General features: G+C 43.4%; 1 protein-coding gene across 7 annotated transcripts in view; it reads left to right on the top strand.

Moving 5' to 3' along the window:
• The window catches only part of PARD3B (par-3 family cell polarity regulator beta), a 2,197,040-nt gene that overhangs the window by 641,970 nt on the left and 1,530,603 nt on the right, over window positions 1-24,467 (top strand). For all 7 annotated transcript variants that reach the window (XM_069733662.1, XM_069733664.1, XM_069733663.1 and 4 more), the window contains exon 10: window positions 1,528-1,656. In XM_069733662.1, the coding sequence (XP_069589763.1) occupies window positions 1,528-1,656 (129 nt within the window). The remainder of the gene's footprint in view (window positions 1-1,527; window positions 1,657-24,467) is intronic.

Genomic DNA, 24,467 nt, shown 5'->3' on the forward strand with positions numbered 1-24,467 from the left:
CACAGTACAACTACCTCTCAGAATCTCCTAAACTCATAATGGACCATGAAAGCAAAAACCCAAAAGAGGGGGGGTAGAAGAGATTCTATCCATCAGTATGCTGAGCATATGGGTGGCGGGGGAATATATTACCTGATAGTTGGTGTGATGGTGGTCCCGGAAGAGGTGCGGTGCACACTCCTATGCACGTTTCGGAACATCCTTTGTCAGGGAAGAATAATATCGCAATATGCACTAGTTTCTAATGGATGTCAGGTTAGACTTGTTCACTTAAGTCTATGGGTGTCTGTTGAGGAGAATCTGTCACCATGTTTTTGCTACCCCATCTTAGAGCAGCATAATATAGGAGCAGAGACTCTGATTCCAGCAATGTATCACTTACTGGGCTGCTTGTTGTGTTTTTTTTGTTTTAATCAATTTTATCTGTTGTATATCTACCACTTTTGTTAGTGCTGAGCCCTATATAACACAACCCACATCACTGATTGGCAGCTTTCTGTGTACAATGTGTGCTCAGGAATATGGAGGACTACATGGCAGCAGGTTTACTAGGTTTCCAGGGATAATCTCCTGCTTATAAAACAGGTATTTTAGGAAAAGTACAGAAAGCAGCCCAGTAAGTGACACATCACTGGGATCAGAGTCTGTTTCTTCATTGAACTGCTTTCAGATTTGGTGCCAACATCCTGGTGACAAATTCACTTTAAATGGAAAGATAAGATGATAAACTTGTCCCCTTGCTTAGTAGGTCAGTAGGTGTATATATTACTGTATGAATTAATATAACCATTTGTGCAAGTTCAGACTTGCTGTTATTTGAAGTTTGTTTTGTTGGATTTCATCCTCGAACTCTACTTTTTTATAATTTTGTATTTTGTTGTCTCCCCCCAGATACTCTGATTCCAGCAACGTGTCACTTACTAGACTGTGTGTTGCTGTTCCAATAAACTCAGTGTTTTATCAGCAGAAGATTATCAGTACAGGACTAGCTGTTAAGTGCCTCCTAGTCAACTGATCTGTGTAACCCTGCCCCTACCACTGATTTCTCTCAATGTACAGTGTACACAGAAAGCTGCCAATCAGTGGTGTGGGCGGGGTTATACAAAGCTCAGCATTCAGAGAACTGCTAGTTCTGCAGCGTTGAAAACAGGGATTGTATCAAAATGACACCAATCACCCCAGTAAGTGACACATCACTGGAATCAGAGTCTTTGCCCACACATCATACTGCTCTCGGATTACATAACACCTGGTGAGAGCTAACCTTTAATAAATTGTCCTATACACGTGTCTGCCGTATGATGTGAATATTCCTATATGTGATGTATTTTTCAGGTGCTGGTTTAGTCTCTCTCCACCTATTTTACGTGTCTTCTTAATTTTAGTGAAATAATAGAAACCTTGTGAATGTGTAACTCCATGAGTATACTGTATATATGTATTTATGTAGGTTATAGAAACATTATGTAAAAGTATACCTATATTCCATGAATTAACTTCCTGATCCTGATTCCTATCCTGATTTAGGTGAAAGGCCAGGCTATTGCTGGCAAGACCCAAGAGGAGCTGGTGGCCATTCTGAGGAGCACCAAACTAGGAGAGACGGTTTCTCTGGTGGTGGCCCGGCAGGAGGATGCTTTTCTGCCCCGTGAACTGGTAATTTCAATCACTCTGCATTATTGATGCTTTTTCCCTCAGACTGCCTGGGTCTCAGTGAGGCGGCCGTTCCATAGTCTGCTAGCTCAGCGGACACTATATCAACATCAACAATGATTTACTATCAGGCCATGAAATTTGATTTCCAACCCCAGGTGACATCATAAGCTATGGGATGTGATGTTGTCATGGGTATCGCACAGCTCCTGATTTACGGAGAAGTCCATGAATATATCCAACTCTGGAGAAAATGGATAGATGATTTAAGACCACCATGACAAGTCATAAAATGTAACCCTGCAGGATGTAAAAGGCACGGCGGCGAGGTAAAGTGGCACGCTGATCTGATCCCAGCATGATAAATGCCTGCTTAGGCCTGTCACCTCTTATTGTGTTACTCACATGGATTCAGGAGACTCTGTGGAATTCCTGATATTCTGTAATCAGAACACATTTCTCTCCGGCCATCGATTTCACAGACTTCAGGGTTCCTTTTCTTTGTCAGTTATTTCATACAAGAGCATAGGATGGCTATAAAGTATAGCTGCGAGGGAGACCAGAAAGCCCGGACTGCAGCATACTGCTTCTGATGTGCAGGGTTCTGAGGATGTGAGAACATGCACAGCCATTGTGTAGTAACGTCAGGCAATGCTCGAAAGGACTTTCTGCCCCAGTTTACGCTCGCTTTCTGTATTCAGACTGTGCTCTTTAGTAGACATGGTAAAATGATGTTGTGGTGGTCTCCTGAATGTGTTTCAGTTGCTGGTTATGTTCATGTGCAGTGTTTTGGGGAGTTTTTCTCCATTTTTTATTTTTTTTTGCAAATAGGAAGATGCATCAACAAAAGACGTGAGAGTTCAGATTTTTTTTTTTTTTTTCTGGCTGAATTTGAGTGCTGCCTTGTTTTAAAGTCTGCAGAATGTCAATTCTTTCAGCATTTTTGCAGCAATGAGAAAGTGCAAAAAATACAGCAGACAGATTTTGTTGCGTTTGTTCAGCTTCTTTTGCTGCGTTTTTGGTGAATAAAACTAATTTTAGTAAACATATACTGAATACAAATCACACATGTAATCCATACCAAAAATAGCGCAGGAAAAATGCACCAAAAAATGGGACAATGACATCTGCTCTCTTGGCAGCAGATCAATTTGACTTCAGTACAGCAAGTTTTGGCTGCAGAAAACGTTTCAGAGGGGTACAATGTTGGCTATTAAAATAAGCAGTCACTGCACCCCCTCCACACACTGCTGTGGTCACAAGCGCCTGTCCTGTGTCAGCTTGTGACCATGGCTCAGTGACTGGGACCACTGCAGATCTAGGGCTCCATAGGCACTAAAGCTATATGAGCAATTATAGATTTTACTGGTTCCAGCTGATTGAATTCTACTTCTGTACTAAGAGCTTATTGAATCCGGCCTAACAATAACTAAACCTGTGGTGGAATGTGATAGCTAGTTAAGCCCATGCGGATTGGGCACACAAAGCCTTACATGGCCCGCTCCTGTCATATGTCCTTGTGAATCCACACTAAGGGACATCTTTTTTTATTTTAACACATTGATATGTTAGTATAGGGTAAATGTTCCATCCATCTATTTATCATTGACTGCTGGTGGTCAGCATCTGCCTGTATGACCCCCGACGTCTGCCATGGGAGATGCATGGGTTCCATTCTAGTCTCTGGCCGTGCTGCCCTGCCTTATTGTGAGGGATGTAGCCGGGGTGTGTATTTGACCCTTACTGAGGAGTGTGCAGGATGAAGGTCTGCTCAAAAGCTTCCCTTTCCTGTCTGTCAGAAGGAATTGGCCAGACAGTGTCATCTCCCATGAAACCAGCTTTCTATGCCTTTCATCCTGAGCCTCATTTTCCTTGTAGCACATGTCCAGGTTTTCCTGTTTCCTTGTTATTTTTACTCTCTCCTGTATATATGTGTAAGTGTGAGAAAGTATGAGTGACACACACCGGAAACACAATGGAAAGTTCCATCTCTCAATTTTAACCCTCTGTATTCACATAATGAATGCATGCAGGAGTTACCAGCATTTGCATGCACCTTTTTATCTATAAAGTGGACCAGACTTAGTTCTTGCTGGGATTTCTTTCGATTTGGCCATTGATCATGTGAAAAATTGTTGGTATATAAAGGAAAGGGAAACGGGTAATTGGGTCAGTGTGCAGTCCATTGAGGGTATGGCCACCTCGACATGAATACGGAAGATCAGTCCTGTCCCTTCAGTTTGATTTGTCTAGGACTAAAAATGTGAGATTTTAGAAGAACATTGTTTGCAACTAGAATACCTGTATTCTTAAAGCGTGTCTGTCGTTTTCATTAATATTTCATAAATCAATAGTACACATGAAAATAAGATACTGCGTAATATATGCTTCTTTCTCCGCCAGAATTCATCATCAAAATTCTCAATTCTGAGGTAAAATCTGTATTCAGTGCAGACAGATTGTCCCATTACTGAGATAGGAGATGGCAGATACTACTGATAAGGGTCTATGGAGGAGGGAGGAGCTCTGACTCTAGCTCCTCCCCATCTACATAGACCCTTATCAGCAGTATCTGCCATCTCCTATCACAGTAATGGGACAATCTGTCTGCACTGAATACAGATTTTACCTCAGAATTGAGAATTTTGATGATGACTGATCAATTTTGTCAGAGAAAGAAGCAGATTTCTCTGATAAGATATATTTCAAACTAGCTTATTTTCATGTGTACTATTGATATATGAAATATAAATGAAAACGGCTGTTAGGTTTTAAGTAATATTAAGATATGGCATTTGGTTGTATAGATAATCACGTTCTCATCAAGCTCACAGATCTGTGAATTTGTTGAGGGTAGTTCAAGTTTAATCAATTACTTTTCGAGCTTTTGTTGTCATAGTTTAATAAGTGTAATTACTTGCTCATTTTTAACACAAATTCCTGTTGGAAAATTTCACACAGTAATATGTTAATGAGTATATAAGAACTCATTAGCTGGAGTTAATTATTTACTTTGGTGATTAAACCATTTCTTAAAATGTATAAGGTACATGTCTCTCGTACATACGATGCTAAGGCCAGGGCTGTGACGGTTACGCAATTCCATTATGTTTCTGTGCATTTACCTCTGTAATGTTTGAGCTTTGTAACTCAAGAACCAGGCTTGTCCGAAGAGTCAAGGCTAACCCAAGGACAACAAGGAAGGAGCTCCGGGAAGATCTCATGGCAGTGGGGACATTGGTTTCAGTCAGTACCATAAGTAACGTACGCCACAGCAATGGTCTCCGTTCCAGATGAGCCCGTAAGGTACCTTTACTTTCAAAGTGTCATGTCAAGTCTCGTCTACAGTTTGCTCATGATCACTTGGAGGACTCTGAGACTGACTGGTTCAAGGTTCTCTGGTCTGATGAGACCAAGATCGAGATCTTTGGTGCCAACCACACACGTGACGTTTGGAGACTGGATGACACTGCATACGACCCCAAGAACACCATCCCTACAGTCAAGCATGGTGGTGGCAGCATCATGCTGTGGGGCTGTTTTTCAGCCAAGGGGCCTGGCCATCTGGTCCGCATCCATGGGAAGATGGATAGCACGGCCTACCTTGAGATTTTGGCCAAGAACCTCCGCTCCTCCATCAAGGATCTTAAGATGGGTCGTCATTTCATCTTCCAACAAGACAACGACCCAAAGCACACAGCCAAGAAAACCAAGGCCTGGTTCAAGAGGCAAAAAATCAATACTACTTGTAGGCACTGTGTATATATATATATATATATATATATATATATATATATATATATATATATATATATATATATATGTATATATATATATATATATATTATTGTAGTTCTGTTTGAAAAGCCAAAAAAAACAATGAAAGGGGTTTTGGGTCCCTTTAGAAAATTGTTGAGTTCTCTAAAACCTGATGAACAGCTGTTACAATTGTAAGAATGATACCACCAGTCAGAGAGCTGCATTTTCCACGCTGTCATAGGTAAAAGTTTTAACTCCGATGACTGGCGTTGGTTGATGGGACTACTACTTTCATCAGTCTACGCCTGTTGCCGCTAATAACAACAAGAGCAGGCGGCAGCTGATGGGAGTATTTATCTAAATAAATATTTTAAAAAAACAGCGAGGGTTCTCCTGTATTTTTGTCTCCCCAGTCTAAAAATAGCAGCTTGCAGGCACCCAGAAAATGTGCATGGAAGTGGAGTCCATATTTGTGGGGTTGATGTCACTTTTGTAGTTTTTGGTGACATTAAGCCAACGGCTTACTAATGGAAAGGCATCTTATCCTATCCATTACTAATCCTATAGTTGTATTGTAAATAAACAGACAGTAAGTATAAAGTCCTTTATTTGAAATAAAAAAAAAATGTTTTCTTTTTTTCATTCCATTCCATTGAAGCCCTGGTCTCCTGTAAAAAAAACAAAACAAAAATAAAAAAAACAACCATTTCCCTCACCTGTCTGACGTTCTTTCCCACGCCGTACTCCATATCTGGGGGATGAACCATTTTCAACCTGGATGGTGCCAAGATGCGACCGTCCAGGCTGAGAACCACTGAGGAATGAGCTGCTGCGAGCTCAGCTTCAGTGACTAGTGGTGACATCATCAAGGTTAACGCTGGTCACTGAGGCTGCGTCCAAGCCGGGTCCCTGAACTGCGGTGTCCTTGACAAAATGTGTCACGTTGCAGTGCTGAGCTCAGAGTAGTCAACGCAGTTCAACGTAAGAAATTTCTTAGAGTGAACTGCGGTAAACTCACCGCTGCACCGTAAGACTTTTTATCACTGTACCAGTTGTGATTACACTGAGAACATCGCAGTTCAGGGGCTCAGCTTGGAACATAGCCTCAGTGAACCTCAATGACGTCACCACTAGTCACTAAGGCTAGTCACTGATGCAGTAATTCTCAATTACTAACCCGTGGGCTTCATGTCACCGGAGAATACAAAGTTGGCATGAACCCCACAAATATGAACCTCACTTGCCACCACCGCAGGGCAAGTGGGAAGATCCAGGCAACGGTGCATCTAATAGATGTGCCATTCCTGGGGCTGCTGTGGGCTGCTATTTTTAGACTGGTGGGGGCAATATCCATGGCCCCTTGCCAGCCTGAGAATACCAACCCCCAGCTGTCTGCTTTACCTTGGCTAGTTGTCAAAAAAGGGGAGGGCACACTTGTTTTTTTTTAAATTATTAAAATAATTTAAAAAAACAGTGTGGGGACGCCCACTATTCTTGATAACCAGCCTTGCTAATGCTAAAAGCTGAGTGTTGCAGCCCACATCTGTCAGCTTTGTCTGGCTGGTTATCAAAAATACAGGGGAACCCACGCCAGGTTTTCTTTTTTGAATTATTTATTTAGAGCACAGGCATTGACTTATTAATACTCCCATCAGCCGCCACCTGCTTTTGCTGTTTCTTAGCAGCAACAAGCATAAGCTGATGGGAGTAGTAACATCAAACTGCTGCAAAAAGGCAGAAATTTTTGTGACCAGATAGTTTGGAGCCACAAAGTGGGGAATGGTGGGCCATGTGGCCCCGGGGCTGCAGGTTATGTACCCCAGCCTGAAAGTGTTGATTCCATTTTGGGTACGTTATGGTTCCAAATGGATCTATTTTTATAACTGCTTCCTTTAGAGGTTTGGGCCATTACTGCTGTAACTTAGAATACAGTCCACTAGGTAAAACCTCCATGCATTTATCTGACCCTCAGCCATTGTTTGACTTTTTCACCCAAGAGACCAATTACTGGCCAACAGTCTTCAGCAGCCTTGATTCGATGACGGTACCTGTTGATGTCAAGTTTCAGAAGTTCCAATCAAGCATGCATGATGTGTGTTAAATGCTAAATTATTTAAAGTGCTTGCACTGAAATCAATACATGGTTGTATGTACCAGACTATAATTCTCACAGTCTTTGCTCTGTAGTTTTCCACTTTACCACATTTTTAATGGGAGCAAGCTTGACATGTCAAAAACTTCTGAAGGTCAGGCAGGAATGGAGGTTTTTCCGGAGTGATATACTTTCCGTTAGCAGTACTATAACTGAGTAATGTGCAATTACAGAATAGTGTGCCCACGCCGAAAGACATAGCACAGTGTGAAATTGGTATTGCAGAGGGCAACAGGAATGATTGAAGGTTTAAAATATAACAGGAGATTAGCCAGTCCTGACATCTATAGTTTGGGAGAGGAGGTGTAGAAAGATGACCTCCCAAAGATACCCACTGTACCGCTGAAGAAAACCTTATATTGATTTGTGCGAGCGGTTTTGAAATAATAACGAACTTGAAAACAAGAGGTCATGTTCTGGAGTAGTGCAGGAGAATATATTATATAACCAGTTTTGACAGCATTCTGTTGTGGAACGAAAAGTTGAGCTATGTAAAATTGCCAAATGCTGGGACAGCTTCATCTGTCATTAGGAGGAGGAAAAGGACACACATTTAATGAGGAGGAAGACGGAGAACAGGGAACATATAGACCTTTTGGAAAAGCAAGACAGGCAGCAGCATTTGATACTGTTGTAAAAAGCACATTTTGTTTGGTAACCTGATCATTTGTGATTTCTTTCTCTAAGGAAAAGAAAATATTTTTTTAAGTGAAATTGGTCATCTAATTTGCAGTAAGGATTTGGCTCTGTTGCTTGTGATCTTTGTCCTGTGGTTTGTTATCACTAATGAAGCAAACATGACTTACAATACTTTATTTAAAGGAATTGTCCTGAATCTTCAGGGGGTGGTTTGCTTTCAGAATGTTTTTCTGTATATACATAGTTCATTATATCAAAAAACAAAAACATCCTTTACTTGCCATTCCTGGGCCCAGTGCTGTGTCTCTGCAGTGTACATGTCATTCACAGTGTAGGACAGACTAAGTGCAACACAAAGGAATATAGGGAAGGGGGGCCCAACACTAGGGATGCAGGGAGTAGAGATCCCTAGGCAAATCTAGTGTCACCCTGTGTGCTCTAAGAGACCCTAAATAGGTTCCACACCTATCTCCGGGCAGGAGACCTAGTCCCTGTCAGACCCTAGCTGTAAGCCGTGATTAAGGAAGGAAGGGGAAAACACTGGCCGAACCCAACTAGCACTAAAGACAGCTAGGATACACAAAACAAAACACTGAGCTTGAATAGAGTCAGAGAGAAAAACCGTCGTCCTTCAAACTCCAAAGAAGACACTAGCTGACTGCTGCAGCTCCAAGCCTCAACAGGGAAGTGCAAATAGAAAATAACACCCCCCGACTACCAACAGGAAGTTGGGAGTTAAGGCACCGTCACATTAAGCGACGCTGCAGCGATCTAGACAACGATCCCGATCGCTGCAGCGTCACTGTGTGGTCGCTGGAGAGCTGTCACACAGACAGCTCTCCAGCGACCAACGATGCTGGTCCCCTGGTAACCAGGGTAAACATCGGGTTACTAAGCGCAGGGCCGCGCTTAGTAACCCGATGTTTACCCTGGTTACCAGCGTAAACGTAAAAAAAACCAGTACATACTTACATTCCGGCATCTGTCCTCTCCGGTGCTCTGCTTCTCTGCACTAAGCGCCGGCCGGAAAGCACAGCGGTGACATCACGTATCATGCCCCCTGACTAAGGCTTCAGAAACGGGTGTACGGGCAGGCATGCCGGCGAAGTGTATTCCTGTTCCATTCTATGTGCATGCTTTAAGGTGTAGTGTGATTATGCAATTTTTCTATATGTTTGACTAATGCATTCTTTTTTTAATATGCTGGTACATATGAGTGCACTATCCACTAGTGTATTACCCAAATTCATGCTGCTCTTTTTTGTACGATCATTCACACTTGTGCTATTTACTCTATGCTGCACTGACAGCAAGATTTTCAATTTTGTTTACAACTTATTCATGCACATCAGACCATTGTGTCTGTTGATTAGGGTTCTTAAGTTTTTTACTAATTCAGTGAGTCATTGATAGGTGATATTATTGCTGTATTGGATTTATAGGACTGCTGTTTTCCATACATGATCACTGTTATTCCATCACCTCTTGTGCCCTGGCTGCTTTTTGCCTGTTGGTTATTCATAACTTCTCCTTGTCCTGTATTTGTGGATTTTATATAATTAATAAAGCATTTGATATTTTATCTAGACCTGTTAATCGTCCTCCCCCCTTTTTTGTTCGCTATGCATTGGCGATTGGTCTTATATTCGTCCATATACTGGCAGTATGGTGATTTTCTAACTATAGGAGTATATGTTTCATATTCAGTATGCCAATTTTTTCTACTAGCTGTTATTGCTAGTCACACTATGTACCTGCAGACTTAACAATTTCCCCCAGTGCACACACCATTCTATGCGAGGATTCGCCGGTTTCTGAACAGGGAGCTACTAATATGTATGAGTTATACATACTCATGGCCAAGTGGGCATGGCCTTGCTTCATTACACTTGTTGGCCATAACCACTGTTCACTAGACATTCCCGACTCTGAAACCGGAGAATCCCCACAATACACAGTGCATTTTCTGAGGGGATTCATAAAGGTACCGTTACACTAAACGACTTACCAACGATCACGACCAGCGATACGACCTGGCCATGATCGTTGGTAAGTCGTTGTGTGGTCGCTGGGGAGCTGTCACACAGACAGCTCTCTCCAGCGACCAGTGATCCGGGGAAATACTTTGGCATAGTTGAAACTGTCTTCAACGATGCCGAAGTCCCCGGGTAACCAGGGTAAACATCGGGTTACTAAGTGCAGGGCCGCGCTTAGTAACCCGATATTTACCCTGGTTACCATTGTAAAAATAAAAAAAAAAACTGTACATACTTACATTCCGATGTCTGTCACGTCCCCCGCCGTCAGCTTCCCTGCACTGACTGTGTCAGCGCCGGCCAGAAAGCAGAGCACAGCGGTGACGTCACCTCTGTGATCTGCTTTACGGCGGCGGCGCTGACAGTCAGTGCAGGGAAGCTGACGGCGGGGACGTGACAGACATCGTAATGTAAGTATGTACTGTTTTTTTTTTAATTTTTACAATGGTAACCAGGGTAAATATCGGGTTACTAAGCAGAGCACAGCGCTGGAGGACAGACGGCTGTAGGTAAGTATGTACTGTTTGTTTTTTTTACTTTTAGGATGGTAACCAGGGTAAACATCGGGTTACTAAGCGCGGCCCTGCGCTTAGTTACCCGATGTTTACCCTGGTTACCAGTGAAGACATCGCTGAATCGGTGTCACACACGCCGATTCAGCGATGTCTGCGGGGAGTCCAGCGACCAAATAAAGTTCTGGACTTTCTTCCCCGACCAGCGACAGCTGCCTGTCACACTGGACGATATCGCTAGCGAGGACGCTGCAACGTCACGGATCGCTAGCGATATCGTCTAGTGTGACGGTACCTTAAGTCTGAAGTCACACAGACTAGCTACAGACTTATCAATTTGGACCAGTCAACCCATTTAACATGTCGGGGTTATGTCGTGGCTTAACTGTGAAATGCACCTGATCTCAAGCGAGAACTTATGAAGCCCATTAAAACATAAACATTTGAAATAAACCCTTGTTACATCCATACTGTCTGAAAATAACCTTATAGGGAAAAGCTTTATAACTTCTTGGTACAGTTTCTGTTTCTCAATACTCTTGATTTTTGTAAGTAATAAGGAAACATATTGTTTACATTTGAACTCTTGACTTGTCCTAGACCTGATTACACAACTAAAATGTACTTGTGTATCCATGTAGGTAACAGCAATTAACCTGAAGTCCAGAACTGTGAGAAATTTATGCTGCTGATTTTAACTCACAAAATATTTTCTGGGCCAAATACACTGTCTAACAGGAGGACAAATAAAGAGACTGTTGCTGATGAACAAGGAGCCTTTTTTTAGAGCAGATGAAACAGGTCATATTAATAATTAGATTGATGGGGGAAGATTCAGTAATTTATTTAATTTCCTGCACTTTGTACGCTTAGGAGTCCAATGGGCAGTCTTTCTGAGTGAGTGACAATTTTCAACATATGTGCATAGATCGTTGTCAATCACTTAGTAGGAAAGCCTGCCGTATAGCCTAACCTGGCTGCATGCAAAACGAGGTAAGAAAACAACAATAAATTTAGTGTGATTCACAAAATTATACAAATGTGCAAAAAAAGGTTTTAAAATAAATATTGACACATGTGATATTGTAAAAACCGAGACTCACTTGGATTTTTCACCCCCCCCCCAAAAAAAAAAAAAAAAAAAATTGTGGTCAAGTGCAGCAGGTATATATTAAGCAATGGACTGCAAAGCCTTAAGCCCTGCCTAGAAACTGTATTGAGCCAGTCTCCCTGCTCCAGCAGCGGTCCCTGGCTAAATGCGGAATGTAGAGCTTATAAAGCATCATTACTAGATAAATTTGATTCCTAAAACTGTGCACAGAGGCCTGGACAAGTACTCTCTCCCTCCGATCAGAACTGTCCATGAGCTGTGTAATGGCATCAGTGTGCTAAGCGTGGTGGCGCTGTCATTTTATAACCTCTGATGATGTAATGCTGCCAGCCAATCACAGTAATGCCACTTCCAAGATGGCTATGATATTGCAGTGACTGGCAAGCAGTCCTACCGTGATTATTGGCTGTGTATCATGTGCCAAACATGTGGGGCGGGGATTCAAGCATTAAATCCGAGCACCAGTCAATGCTTGATGAGTGCCGCACACATCCGAGCACCAAGATACTTGAGTGAAATCTGAGTAACATCGAGCACATTCGCTCATCACTAATCAGAATCCCTATTTCGTCTAGCCTTCTCTTTTTATAAAAACAATTAACAGATATCTGAAAACTGACGGAAAACAAAAAAAAATGATGATGCTGTTGACTGATTCTGAACACAGCACGGTCACCATCACTTAGCCCTTTGTTAAACCCTAAAGTACTAGACATTGCTCGCCCTAGTTATATAAACAATCTTTTTCTTCTCTAATGAACAAAGGAAATTATGAGATTACCTTCTCCACTGAGGATGAAGATCAGTAGAGTAATATTATGACCAACCGCAAACAGTACTAAACTATTATCTGATTAGTCATTTATCCTAATTCTGCTAGTATTTCCTGCCAGCTGTTGTCATAAAACAGCAGGAGAGGGAGCTGTCTGCTGAACTCTGGAGACCACCTTGATTTGCTTAATTACTGGCAACCATTGAGAGTGTCCTCTAATTAGAATATCATGCAAGGTGCATTTCTGTATGATCCACGCCAGTCCATCTGCTACTGCATGCTTAACTAAGATACCTGCATGGTACAATCATTACATATGTAAGGGGTTAAGCAAGTGTAATTGTGACTGAGTGAATTTTTTTTTCAAATGTGGATCCTAACAGATTCAATTTAATGGAGAACTTTGAAAAATAGTCTTGCTTTGACTGTTGGAATATTGTAGACCAGCATAAACCACATAACCTATAGAGACATGGAAAGAGATCACCTTGAGACAAGTTGGGGTTTAAGACTGTATATCAATTCTTATGTATTTTAATTGAGTGCTTATTCTTAAATTATGTCTTCATCAGCACACAGCTTTCCTGTCTGACTTCCTTGTTGCTTGAGGGACACTCCACTTTGAATGACGGTTTTGGTCCAGTAGCTTTGTCAGTGGCGTATCTAGGGAGGGGGGTGGTCAGCCGGGGCATGTGCCCTGGGCACAGCCGGCAGGGGGGCACAGTCGGGCCGCCTAATGTGGCAGTCCGCAGTGTCTCCCCCGGCGGCTGCATTCTGCCGCCCCCATTCTGGGAGTCAGCTGTTCTCTGTGCCGACTGTCAAGCTGACAGCCGGCACAGAGAAGCTGCAGAGCGCCGGCTCCCAACATGTGCGGAGGTGGCGGGGGCCCCCTGCAGGGTGGCTGTGGCGGGCACAGAGAAATCCCTGCAGCTCCACTGCTTACAAGAGAAAATATTTTGTGCTGCAGCTATCTGTCTTCCTGCTTCCTGCCCACGCTTCCTCTCACACAGACGCGCCGCTGGATGACGTCATCATTCAGCGGCCGGCTGTGTCAGAGGAAGGCGATGGAGATGATGCAGCAGAGCGCGCGGAGAGGTGAGAGGGTGTGTGTGGGGCGTGCTGCAGGGGAATGTGCAGAGAAGTAAATAGTGTGTGTAGGGAGAGGAAAGGGCAATGATGGGGCTGACAGGGAGAGGGCAATGATGGGGCTGACGGTGAGAGGACAATGATGGGGATGGTCGGGGAGGAGAGGGCAATGATGGGGCTGACGGGTAGAGGGCAATGATGGGGATGGTGGGAGAGGAGAGGGCAATCATGGGGCTGATGGGGAGAGGGCAATGATGGGGGATGGATGGTCGAGGAGAGGGCAATGATGGGACTGACGGGGAAAGAGCAATGATGGGGATGGTGGTGGAGGAGGAAATGATGGAAGTGGTTAAATGGGGATGTTGGGGGAGGAGGAAATGATGGAAGTGGTGGAATGGACAAGAATGGGATGGTGGGGAAGGAGGAAACGATGGATGTGGTGCAAAGGGCAATGATGGGATTGGGGGGAGGAAATGCTAGAGGTGGTGAAATGGGCAATGATGGGCGTGACGGAGAAGGCAATAATGGAGGTGGTGAAGAGAGCAATGATGGGGTGGGGTAGAGGACAATAATATGTGTGTGATCAATTTGAGTGGGGATAGGGGGATTTATTATGTGTGGAGACAATTTGGGGATGGGAGATTTAATGTGTGGGGGAGATTTGAGGACACAAAATGAAGAGCAAAGGGGAGAAGGGGGAAACAATACAGGGGAATGGGGGTATGTACGAGGAAACAATATGGGAGAATTGGGGGCATGTATGAGGAAACAGTATGAGGGAATTGGGGGCATGTATGAAAAAAACAATATGGGGAATGGGGGGCATGTATGAGATAACAGTATGGGGGAATTGGGGGCATGCATGAAAAACAATATGGGAAATGGGGGGCATGTATGAGGAAACAGTATGGGAAATTGGGGGCATGTATGAGGAAACAGTATGGGTGAATTGGGGGCATGCACGAGGAAACAGTATTGGGGAATGAGGGCATGCACGAGGAAACAGTATTGGGGAATGAGGGCATGTATGCGGAAACTGTATTGGGAATTGGGGGCATGTATGAGGAAGCAGTATGGGGGAATTGGGGGCATGTATGAGGAAACAGTGCAGGGGAATGGGGGGCATGTATGAGGAAACACTATAGGGGAATGGGGGCATGTTTTAGGAAACAGTATGAGGGAATGTGGGACATGTATGAGGAAACAATATGGGGGAATTGGGGGCATGTATGATGAAACATTATTGGGGAATGAGGGGCATGTATGAGGAAACAGTATGGGGGAATTGGGGGCATGTATGAGGAAACAGTATGGGGCAATTTGGAGCATGCATGAGGAAACAGTATGGGGGCATGGGGGACATGTATGAGGAAACACTATAGGGGAATGGGGGGCATGTATGAGGAAACAGTATGAGGGAATTGGGGACATGTATGAGGAAACCATATTGGGGAATGAGGGCATGTACGAGGAAACAGTATTGGGGAATGGGGGCATGTATGAGGAAACAGTATGAGGGAATGTGGGGCATGTATGAGAAAACACTATAGGGGAATGGGGGCATGTATGAGGAAACACTATAGGGGAATGGGGGCATGTATGAGGAAACAGTATGAGGGAATGTGGGGCATGTATGAGGAAACACTATAGGGGGATGGGGGCATGTATGAGGAAACAGTATGAGGGAATGGGGGGCATGTATGAGGATACCATATTGGGGAATGAGGGCATGTACGAGGAAACATTATTGGGGAATGGGGGGCATGTATGAGACAACAGTATGGGGGAATTGGGGGCATGTATGAGGAAACATTACAGGGGAATGGGGGGCATGTATGAGGAAACACTATAGGGGAATGAGGGGCATGTTTGAGGAAACAGTATTGGGGAATGGGGGGCATGTATGAGGAAACAGTATGGGGGAATTAGGGGCATGTATGAGGAAACATTACGGGGGAACGGGGGGCATGTATGAGGAAACACTATAGGTGAATGAGGGGCATGTATGAGGAAACAGTATTGGGGAATGAGGGCATGTACGAGGAAACAGAATTGGGCAATGGGGGCATGTATGAGGAAACAGTATGGGGGAATTGGGGGCATGTATGAGGAAACAATATGAGTGAATGGGGGCATGTATGAGGAAACAATATAGGGAAATTGGGGGCATGTATGAGGAAACCATATTGGGGAATGAAGGCATGCACGAGGAAACAGTATTGGGGAATGGAGGGCATGTATGAGGAAACAGTATGGGGGAATTGGGGGCATGTATGAGGAAACAGTATGGGGCAATTTGGGGCATGCATGAGGAAACAGTACGGGGAATGGGGACATGTATGAGGAGACATTATGGGGAATTGGGGTATGTATGAAAAAACAATATGGGGAATGGGGGACATGTATGACGAAACAGTGGGGGAATTGGGGGCATGTATGATGAAACAATATGGGGGAATGAGGGCATGTACGTGGAAACAGTATTGGGGAATGGGGGCATGTATGAGGAAACAATATGAGGGAATGGGGGGCATGTATGAGGAAACAGTATGGGGGAATTGGGGGCATGTATGAGGAAACAGTACGGGGAATGGGGGACATGTATGAGGAAACACTATAGGGGAATGTATGAGGAAACAGTATTGGGGAATGAGGGCATGTACGAGGAAACAGTATGGGGGAATTGGGCGCCTGTATGAGGAAACAGTATTTTGGAATTGGGGGCATGCATAAGGAAACACTATAGGGGAATGAGGGGCATGTATGAAGAAACAGTATGGGGGAATTGGGTGCTTGTATGAGGAAACATTATTTTGGAATTGGGGGCATGTATGAGGAAACAGTATTGGGGAATGGGGGCATGTATGAGGAAACAGTATGGGGAATTGGGGACATGTATGAGAAAACAGTATGGGGAATGGGGGCATGTATGAAGAAACAGTATGGGGGAATTGGGTGCATGTATGAGGAAACAGTATTTTGGAATTGGGGGCATGTATGAGGAAACAGTATTGGGGAATGAGGGCATGTGTGAGGAAACCGTATTGGGGAATGGGGGCATGTATGAGGAAACCATATGGGGGAATTGGGGGCATGTATGAGAAAACAGTACGGGGAATGGGGGCATGTATGAGGAAACAGTATGGGGTAATAGAGGGCATGTATAAAGAAACAGTATGGGTAATTGGGGACATATTTGAGGAAACAGTATGGGGGAATTGGGGGGCATGTATGAGGAAACAATATGGGAGAATGAGGGTACAGTATGAGGAGCGATGTGAATAATGTATGTGGACAGCGTACGGGGAGTGAGGGTGATGGGATGTGTGCAGACACAATATGGGGAGTTAGGTGAGCAGGGAGTATAGAAAGTGAGGGGGTAAATATATGAGGTGACAGTATGGTGAACAGGGGAATGTGAGAGGAGACAGTATGATGAGGGAAGGGAATAGTGTGAGGATACAGCATGGGGGGACAAAAGTGAGTGGGCACAGAATAGAAACAGAATAGTGGGGGTGTAGCATGAAGGGACAGTGTGAGGGCACAGCCAGGGGGACAGTATACCAGGAAGGGGGAGTGTGATGATAGAGTACGGTATAAATACTGGGCCCTATAGGGGGGACACAGTATGAGAGGACAGTGTGAAGAGGGGGCCGGTATGGAAAGGAGAGGTCAGTGTGAAGAGAATGACTCCAGAGACAACGTCATCTATAAGGTACCTCAATGTAAATGTTATGTGTGATGCTATCTAACTCTCATGTTTTTATTTATGTTAGGAGCTTTAAATGGGATGTCCAGGTTTGTAATGAGTCTGCAGTTATTATTTGTGACTGCAGACTTCTGAATTCTCACAGTGCACCCTGCACGCTTTCAGGATTCTCTCATGCTGGCGATTTAGATACATGCGGTCATGTACTGACTGGACATTTGTGGCCTCACTCAATGAAAATTAACCGAGTGAGGTCAGGCACGTCTAGTCGGAATGTGGCCAGAGGTATACAAATCACATGCTTGTGCTGACATGACTGTCCACAGGCAAGGGAGAATCCTTGAAGTGTGCAGTGCATACAATGTGAGAATTCAGAAGCCTGCAATGCCAGAATTCAGCTCTGCAGGTTCCAGTAGTCGTCACATGGACACTTCACTCATATGCGACTTTCATACTTGTGGTCCTGTGACAACGAGCTTCTCTTCCTCTGTTTTTCACTGATGATTGAGAGCATTAGGGAGAGGAGGTCGTCGGTATATGACTAAGTGTGCAAATCGCATATGTCCTTGGTGGGGGGGAGGTGCGGCAAAACAATTTCTTACCCCGGGTGCCAGAAACCCTTGATACACCTGAGCTTTGTACTACTGATAAACTATATAGTAGTTATGCTACTGTGACACAATAACTGTTTGTTATTGCTTGTTCTGATGTCCACAGTGTCATCACTATATTTGCATATAAAGATAACAGGGCCTATAAACAAGAGAGCAATGATGAGGAAAACTGCTGTGGGAAATGCCATGTTGCGAAGGGGGGGGCGGTGGCCTTGTGATTTTGCATGACAATAACAGCAGCTTGTCAGGAGGAGGGATGTGAGCAGCTAAAGGCCCCTAAACATTAAGCGACGCTGCAGCGATACCGACAACGATCCGGATCGCTGCAGCGTCGCTGTTTGGTCGCTGGAGAGCTGTCACACAGACCGCTCTCCAGCGACCAACGATGCCGGTAACCAAGGTAAACATCGGGTAACTAAGCGCAGGGCCGCGCTTAGTAACCCAATGTTTACCCTGGTTACCATCCTAAAAGTAAAAAAAAACAAACAGTACATACTTACCTAACGCTGTCTGTCCTCCAGCGCTGTGCTCTGCACTCCTCCTGTACTGGCTGTGAGCGCAGCGGCCGGAAAGCAGAGCGGTGACGTCACCACTCTGCTTTCCGGCTGACCGACTCTCACAGCCAGTACAAGAGGAGTGCAGAGCACAGCGCTGGAGGACAGACAGCGTTAGGTAAGTATGTAGTGTTTGTTTTTTTTACTTTTAGGATGGTAACCAGGGTAAACATCGGGTTACTAAGCGCGGCCCTGCGCTTAGTTACCCGATGTTTACCCTGGTTACCAGTGAAGACATCGCTGGATCGGTGTCACACACGCCGATCCAGTGATGTCCACGGTAGATCCAGCGACGAAATAAAGTTCTGGACTTTCTTCAGCGACCAACGATCTCCCAGCAGGGGCCTGATCGTTGGTCGCTGTCACACATAACGATTTTATTAACGATATCGTTGCTACGTCACAAAAAGCAACGATATCGTTAACAATATCGTTGTGTGTGAAGGTACCTTAACTGCTGTAAAGAAATCAATTGGCTGGAAAGAGCTGACTAGTACTTCAGGAAAGACTTTATCAGGCCAGGATGTAACTATCTGACATACTGACCAGACTCTGATCGTGTGTCTCCTTGGCAACAACTATACACTATGAAAGATAAAGCTCTTGTTGCAGAACAATGACAGTAGATTGAAAAAACAATTCAATTTCAGACTTGCTTATTTTCATGCTGTTTAACTGTAACAGTGTCATAACATGTGAATACTCCTTTTAGCTATTTTTGTCATTAAAGGTATTTTCACAAACAAAAACGTTTACCACTTATGCATGTGACAGGCCTCAGTGATTATATCCCCATAATCACTAATAATGGGCTTTACAATACACCTGTCTACCAAAATTGCCTACTTTTAACATCACCATTTTACAGCACGGTGGCTCAGTGGTTAGCACTGCAGCCTTCCAGCACTTGGGTCCTGGGTTCAAATCCCACCAAGGACAACATTTGCAAGGAGTTTGTATGTTCTCCCCGTGTTTGTGTGGGTTTCCTCCGGGTTCTCCGGTTTCCTCCCACATTCCAAAGACATACTGATAGGGAATTTAGATTGTGAGCCCCATCGGGGACAGCGATGATAATGTATATAAAGCACTATGGAATATGATGGCGTTATATAAGCAAAGCATAATAAATGATGCTGAGCACCACTGGTCATCTCCCTATGGAGAGAGATTGTTAAAATGGACAGACATAAAAAGCCAGTGTAGGCTATCTAAAGGCATCGGATTTGGAGACAAATATAACGACCTGAAACATATGTTGAACACTCAGTGTAAAACTCTACCACTTACTTTTTGCTGATGATAATTGTGAGTCCTAGAGGATGAAACAAGCTGTCAACATGTCAATGGAGTAGAACACCTCTAAAGTACTGCATTTTTTCTTATAAATAGTTCATTTTGATGTGTATGATGGGAATTTTATGTGGTGGATGTTTTGCTTTATCATGTTCCAAAGCTACATAAGGTAAAAGTTGAAAGTGATGGTGGGAAAACCGCAAGCCTGTCAGAAAGTGAAGTTGGCAATGAAAGACAGTATTGTTTCTGTGACCTTAACATGGAAAAGTTCACATAGCAAATTACCTGCCCTAACTAGTATAACACATTTAGGAAGGATGCAAAGAGCTACAGCAAATGTACTCATTTTATTAGAATTGAGGAACATAAATTCATGGGAAATATGTCTGTAGTGGATCAAGGTTATTTCAGTGCAAGAGCTTCAAAAATTACAATTTATACCTAATACAAATGTGCTATTAAGAGGTTAACCCGAAGCATGCAAACTACACAATCATAGTTAGTTACCATAACATGAATATCAGTAAAAAATAGTATAGGTACAACGGATTCATACATGGACACATGTACACATGATCTCTCTCATATTGCTCATAATTTGCTTATCTGCTTTTTCCATTTTGAGGCCGGCTTCACACTTGCGAGTTTTACGGACGTAAGAGCGCAGAAACTACGTCCGTAAAACCCGCAAAACATACGGCACAATTATTCTCTATGCCCCTGCTCCTATCTGCCGTATTAAACTGATCAGTATTATACGGCTTTCTACGGCCGTAGAAAATCGCAGCATGCTGCGTTTGTCACCGTATTGCGCAAATAAAACGTCAATGAAAGTCTATGGAAGCCCCAAAAATACGGATCACACACGGACCAGCAGTGTGACTTGCGAGAAATACGCAGCGGTGTTAGAGAGAAAAGCTGGTAATTCAGTGCGGTGTACAGTAAAATCACACTGACAGCTTACAATAGAATAGGTAGAATAAATATGTACACATAGAATAGGTATATATATATATATATATATATATATATATATATATATATATATATATATATATATATATATATATACAGTGGGGCAAAAAAGTATTTAGTCAGTCAGCAATAGTGCAAGTTCCACCACTTAAAAAGATGAGAGGCGTCTGTAATTTACATCATAGGTAGACCTCAACTATGGGAGACAAACTGAGAAAAAAAAATCCAGAAAATCACATTGTCTGTTTTTTTTACATTTTATTTGCATATTATGGTGGAAAATAAGTATTTGGTCAGAAACAAACAATCAAGATTTCTGGCTCTCACAGACCTGTAACTTCTTCTTTAAGAGTCTCCTCTTTCCTCCACTCATTACCTGTAGTAATGGCACCTGTTTAAACTTGTTATCAGTATAAAAAGACACCTGTGCACACCCTCAAACAGTCTGACTCCAAACTCCACTTTGGTGAAGACCAAAGAGCTGTCAAAGGACACCAGAAACAAAATTGTAGCCCTGCACCAGGCTGGGAAGACTGAATCTGCAATAGCCAACCAGCTTGGAGTGAAAAAATCAACAGTGGGAGCAATAATTAGAAAATGGAAGACATACAAGACCACTGATAATCTCCCCCGATCTGGGGCTCCACGCAAAATCCCACCCCGTGGGGTCAGAATGATCACAAGAACGGTGAGCAAAAATCCCAGAACCACGCGGGGGGACCTAGTGAATGAACTGCAGAGAGCTGGGACCAATGTAACAAGGCCTACCATAAGTAACACACTACGCCACCATGGACTCAGATCCTGCAGTGCCAGACGTGTCCCACTGCTTAAGCCAGTACATGTCCGGGCCCGTCTGAAGTTTGCTAGAGAGCATTTGGATGATCCAGAGGAGTTTTGGGAGAATGTCCTATGGTCTGATGAAACCAAACTGGAACTGTTTGGTAGAAACACAACTTGTCGTGTTTGAAGGAAAAAGAATACTGAGTTGCATCCATCAAACACCATACCTACTGTAAAGCATGGTGGTGGAAACATCATGCTTTGGGGCTGTTTCTCTGCAAAGGGGCCAGGACGACTGATCCGGGTACATGAAAGAATGAATGGGGCCATATATCGTGAGATTTTGAGTGCAAACCTCCTTCCATCAGCAAGGGCATTGAAGATGAAACGTGGCTGGGTCTTTCAACATGACAATGATCCAAAGCACACCGCCAGGGCAACGAAGGAGTGGCTTCGTAAGAAGCATTTCAAGGTCCTGGAGTGGCCTAGCCAGTCTCCAGATCTCAACCCTATAGAAAACCTTTGGAGGGAGTTGAAAGTCCGTGTTGCCAAGCGAAAAGCCAAAAACATCACTGCTCTAGAAGAGATCTGCATGGAGGAATGGGCCAACATACCAACAACAGTGTGTGGCAACCTTGTGAAGACTTACAGAAAACGTTTGACCTCTGTCATTGCCAACAAAGGATATATTACAAAGTATTGAGATGAAATTTTGTTTCTGACCAAATACTTATTTTCCACCATAATATGCAAATAAAATGTTAAAAAAACAGACAATGTGATTTTCTGGATTTTTTTTTCTCAGTTTGTCTCCCATAGTTGAGGTCTACCTATGATGTAAATTACAGACGCCTCTCATCTTTTTAAGTGGTGGAACTTGCACTATTGCTGACTGACTAAATACTTTATTGCCCCACTGTATATATAATGTCAGTGAGACACACACACACACACATATATATATATATATATATATATATATATATATATATATATATAGGTCCTTCTCAAAAAATTAGCATATAGTGTTAAATTTCATTATTTACCATAATGTAATGATTACAATTAAACTTTCATATATTATAGATTCATTATCCACCAACTGAAATTTGTCAGGTCTTTTATTGTTTTAATACTGATGATTTTGGCATACAACTCCTGATAACCCAAAAAACCTGTCTCAATAAATTAGCATATTTCACCCATCCAATCAAATAAAAGTGTTTTTAATAACAAACAAAAAAAACGACAAATAATAATGTTCAGCTATGCACTCAATACTTGGTCGGGAATCCTTTGGCAGAAATGACTGCTTCAATGCGGCGTGGCATGGAGGCAATCAGCCTGTGACACTGCTGAGATGTTATGGAGGCCCAGGATGCTTCAATAGCGGCCTTAAGCTCATCCAGAGTGTTGGGTCTTGCGTCTCTCAACTTTCTCTTCACAATATCCCACAGATTCTCTATGGGGTTCAGGTCAGGAGAGTTGGCACGCCAATTGAGCACAGTAATACCATGGTCAGTAAACCATTTACCAGTGGTTTTGGCACTGTGAGCAGGTGCCAGGTCGTGCTGAAAAATGAAATCTTCATCTCCATAAAGCATTTCAGCCGATGGAAGCATGAAGTGCTCCAAAATCTCCTGATAGCTAGCTGCATTGACCCTGCCCTTGATGAAACACAGTGGACCAACACCAGCAGCTGACATGGCACCCCACACCATCACTGACTGTGGGTACTTGACACTGGACTTCAGGCATTTTGGCATTTCCTTCTCCCCAGTCTTCCTCCAGACTCTGGCACCTTGATTTCCGAATGACATGCAAAATTTGCTTTCATCAGAAAAAAGTACTTGGGACCACTTAGCAACAGTCCAGTGCTGCTTCTCTGTAGCCCATTTCGGCACCTGTAGCCCATTTCCTGCACACGCCTGTGCACGGTGGCTCTGGATGTTTCCACACCAGACTCAGTCCACTGCTTCCTCAGGTTCCCCAAGGTCTGGAATCGGTCCTTCTCCACAATCTTCCTCAGGGTCCGGTCTCCTCTTCTCGTTGTACAGCGTTTTCTGCCACATTGTTTCCTTCCAACAGACTTACCATTGAGGTGCCTTGATACAGCACTCTGGGAACAGCCTATTTGTTGAGAAATTTCTTTCTGGGTCTTACCCTCTTGCTTGAGGGTGTCAATGATGGCCTTCTTGACATCTGTCAGGTCGCTAGTCTTACCCATGATGGGAGTTTTGAGTAATGAACCAGGCAGGGAGTTTATAAAAGCCTCAGGTATCTTTTGCATGTGTTTAGAGTTAATTAGTTGATTCAGAAGATTAGGGTAATAGGTCGTTTAGAGAACCTTTTCTTGATATGCTAATTTATTGAGACAGGTTTTTTGGGTTATCAGGAGTTGTATGCCAAAATCATCAGTATTAAAACAATAAAAGACGTGACAAATTTCAGTTGGTGGATAATGAATCTATAATATATGAAAGTTTAATTGTAATCATTACATTATGGTAAATAATGAAATTTAACACTATATGCTAATTTTTTGAGAAGGACCTGTACTAGATTGTGGCCCGATTCTAACGCATCGGTTATACTAGAATATGCATGTCCCCGTAGTATATGGACAATGATGATTCCAGAATTCGCGGCAAACTGTGCCCGTCGCTGATTGGTCTAGGCAACCTTTATGACATCATCGTTGCCATGGCAACCATTATGACATCTACGTCGATACTGTGCCCGTCGCTGAATCAGAAACGTGAGATGTCTACGTCTTTTATGACATCGTCGCTATGCCCGTTGCTGATTGGTCGAGGCCT

Source organism: Ranitomeya imitator, chromosome 7, assembly GCF_032444005.1.
Source record: "Ranitomeya imitator isolate aRanImi1 chromosome 7, aRanImi1.pri, whole genome shotgun sequence".
In the NCBI taxonomy this organism is placed as follows: Eukaryota; Metazoa; Chordata; class Amphibia; order Anura; family Dendrobatidae; genus Ranitomeya; species Ranitomeya imitator.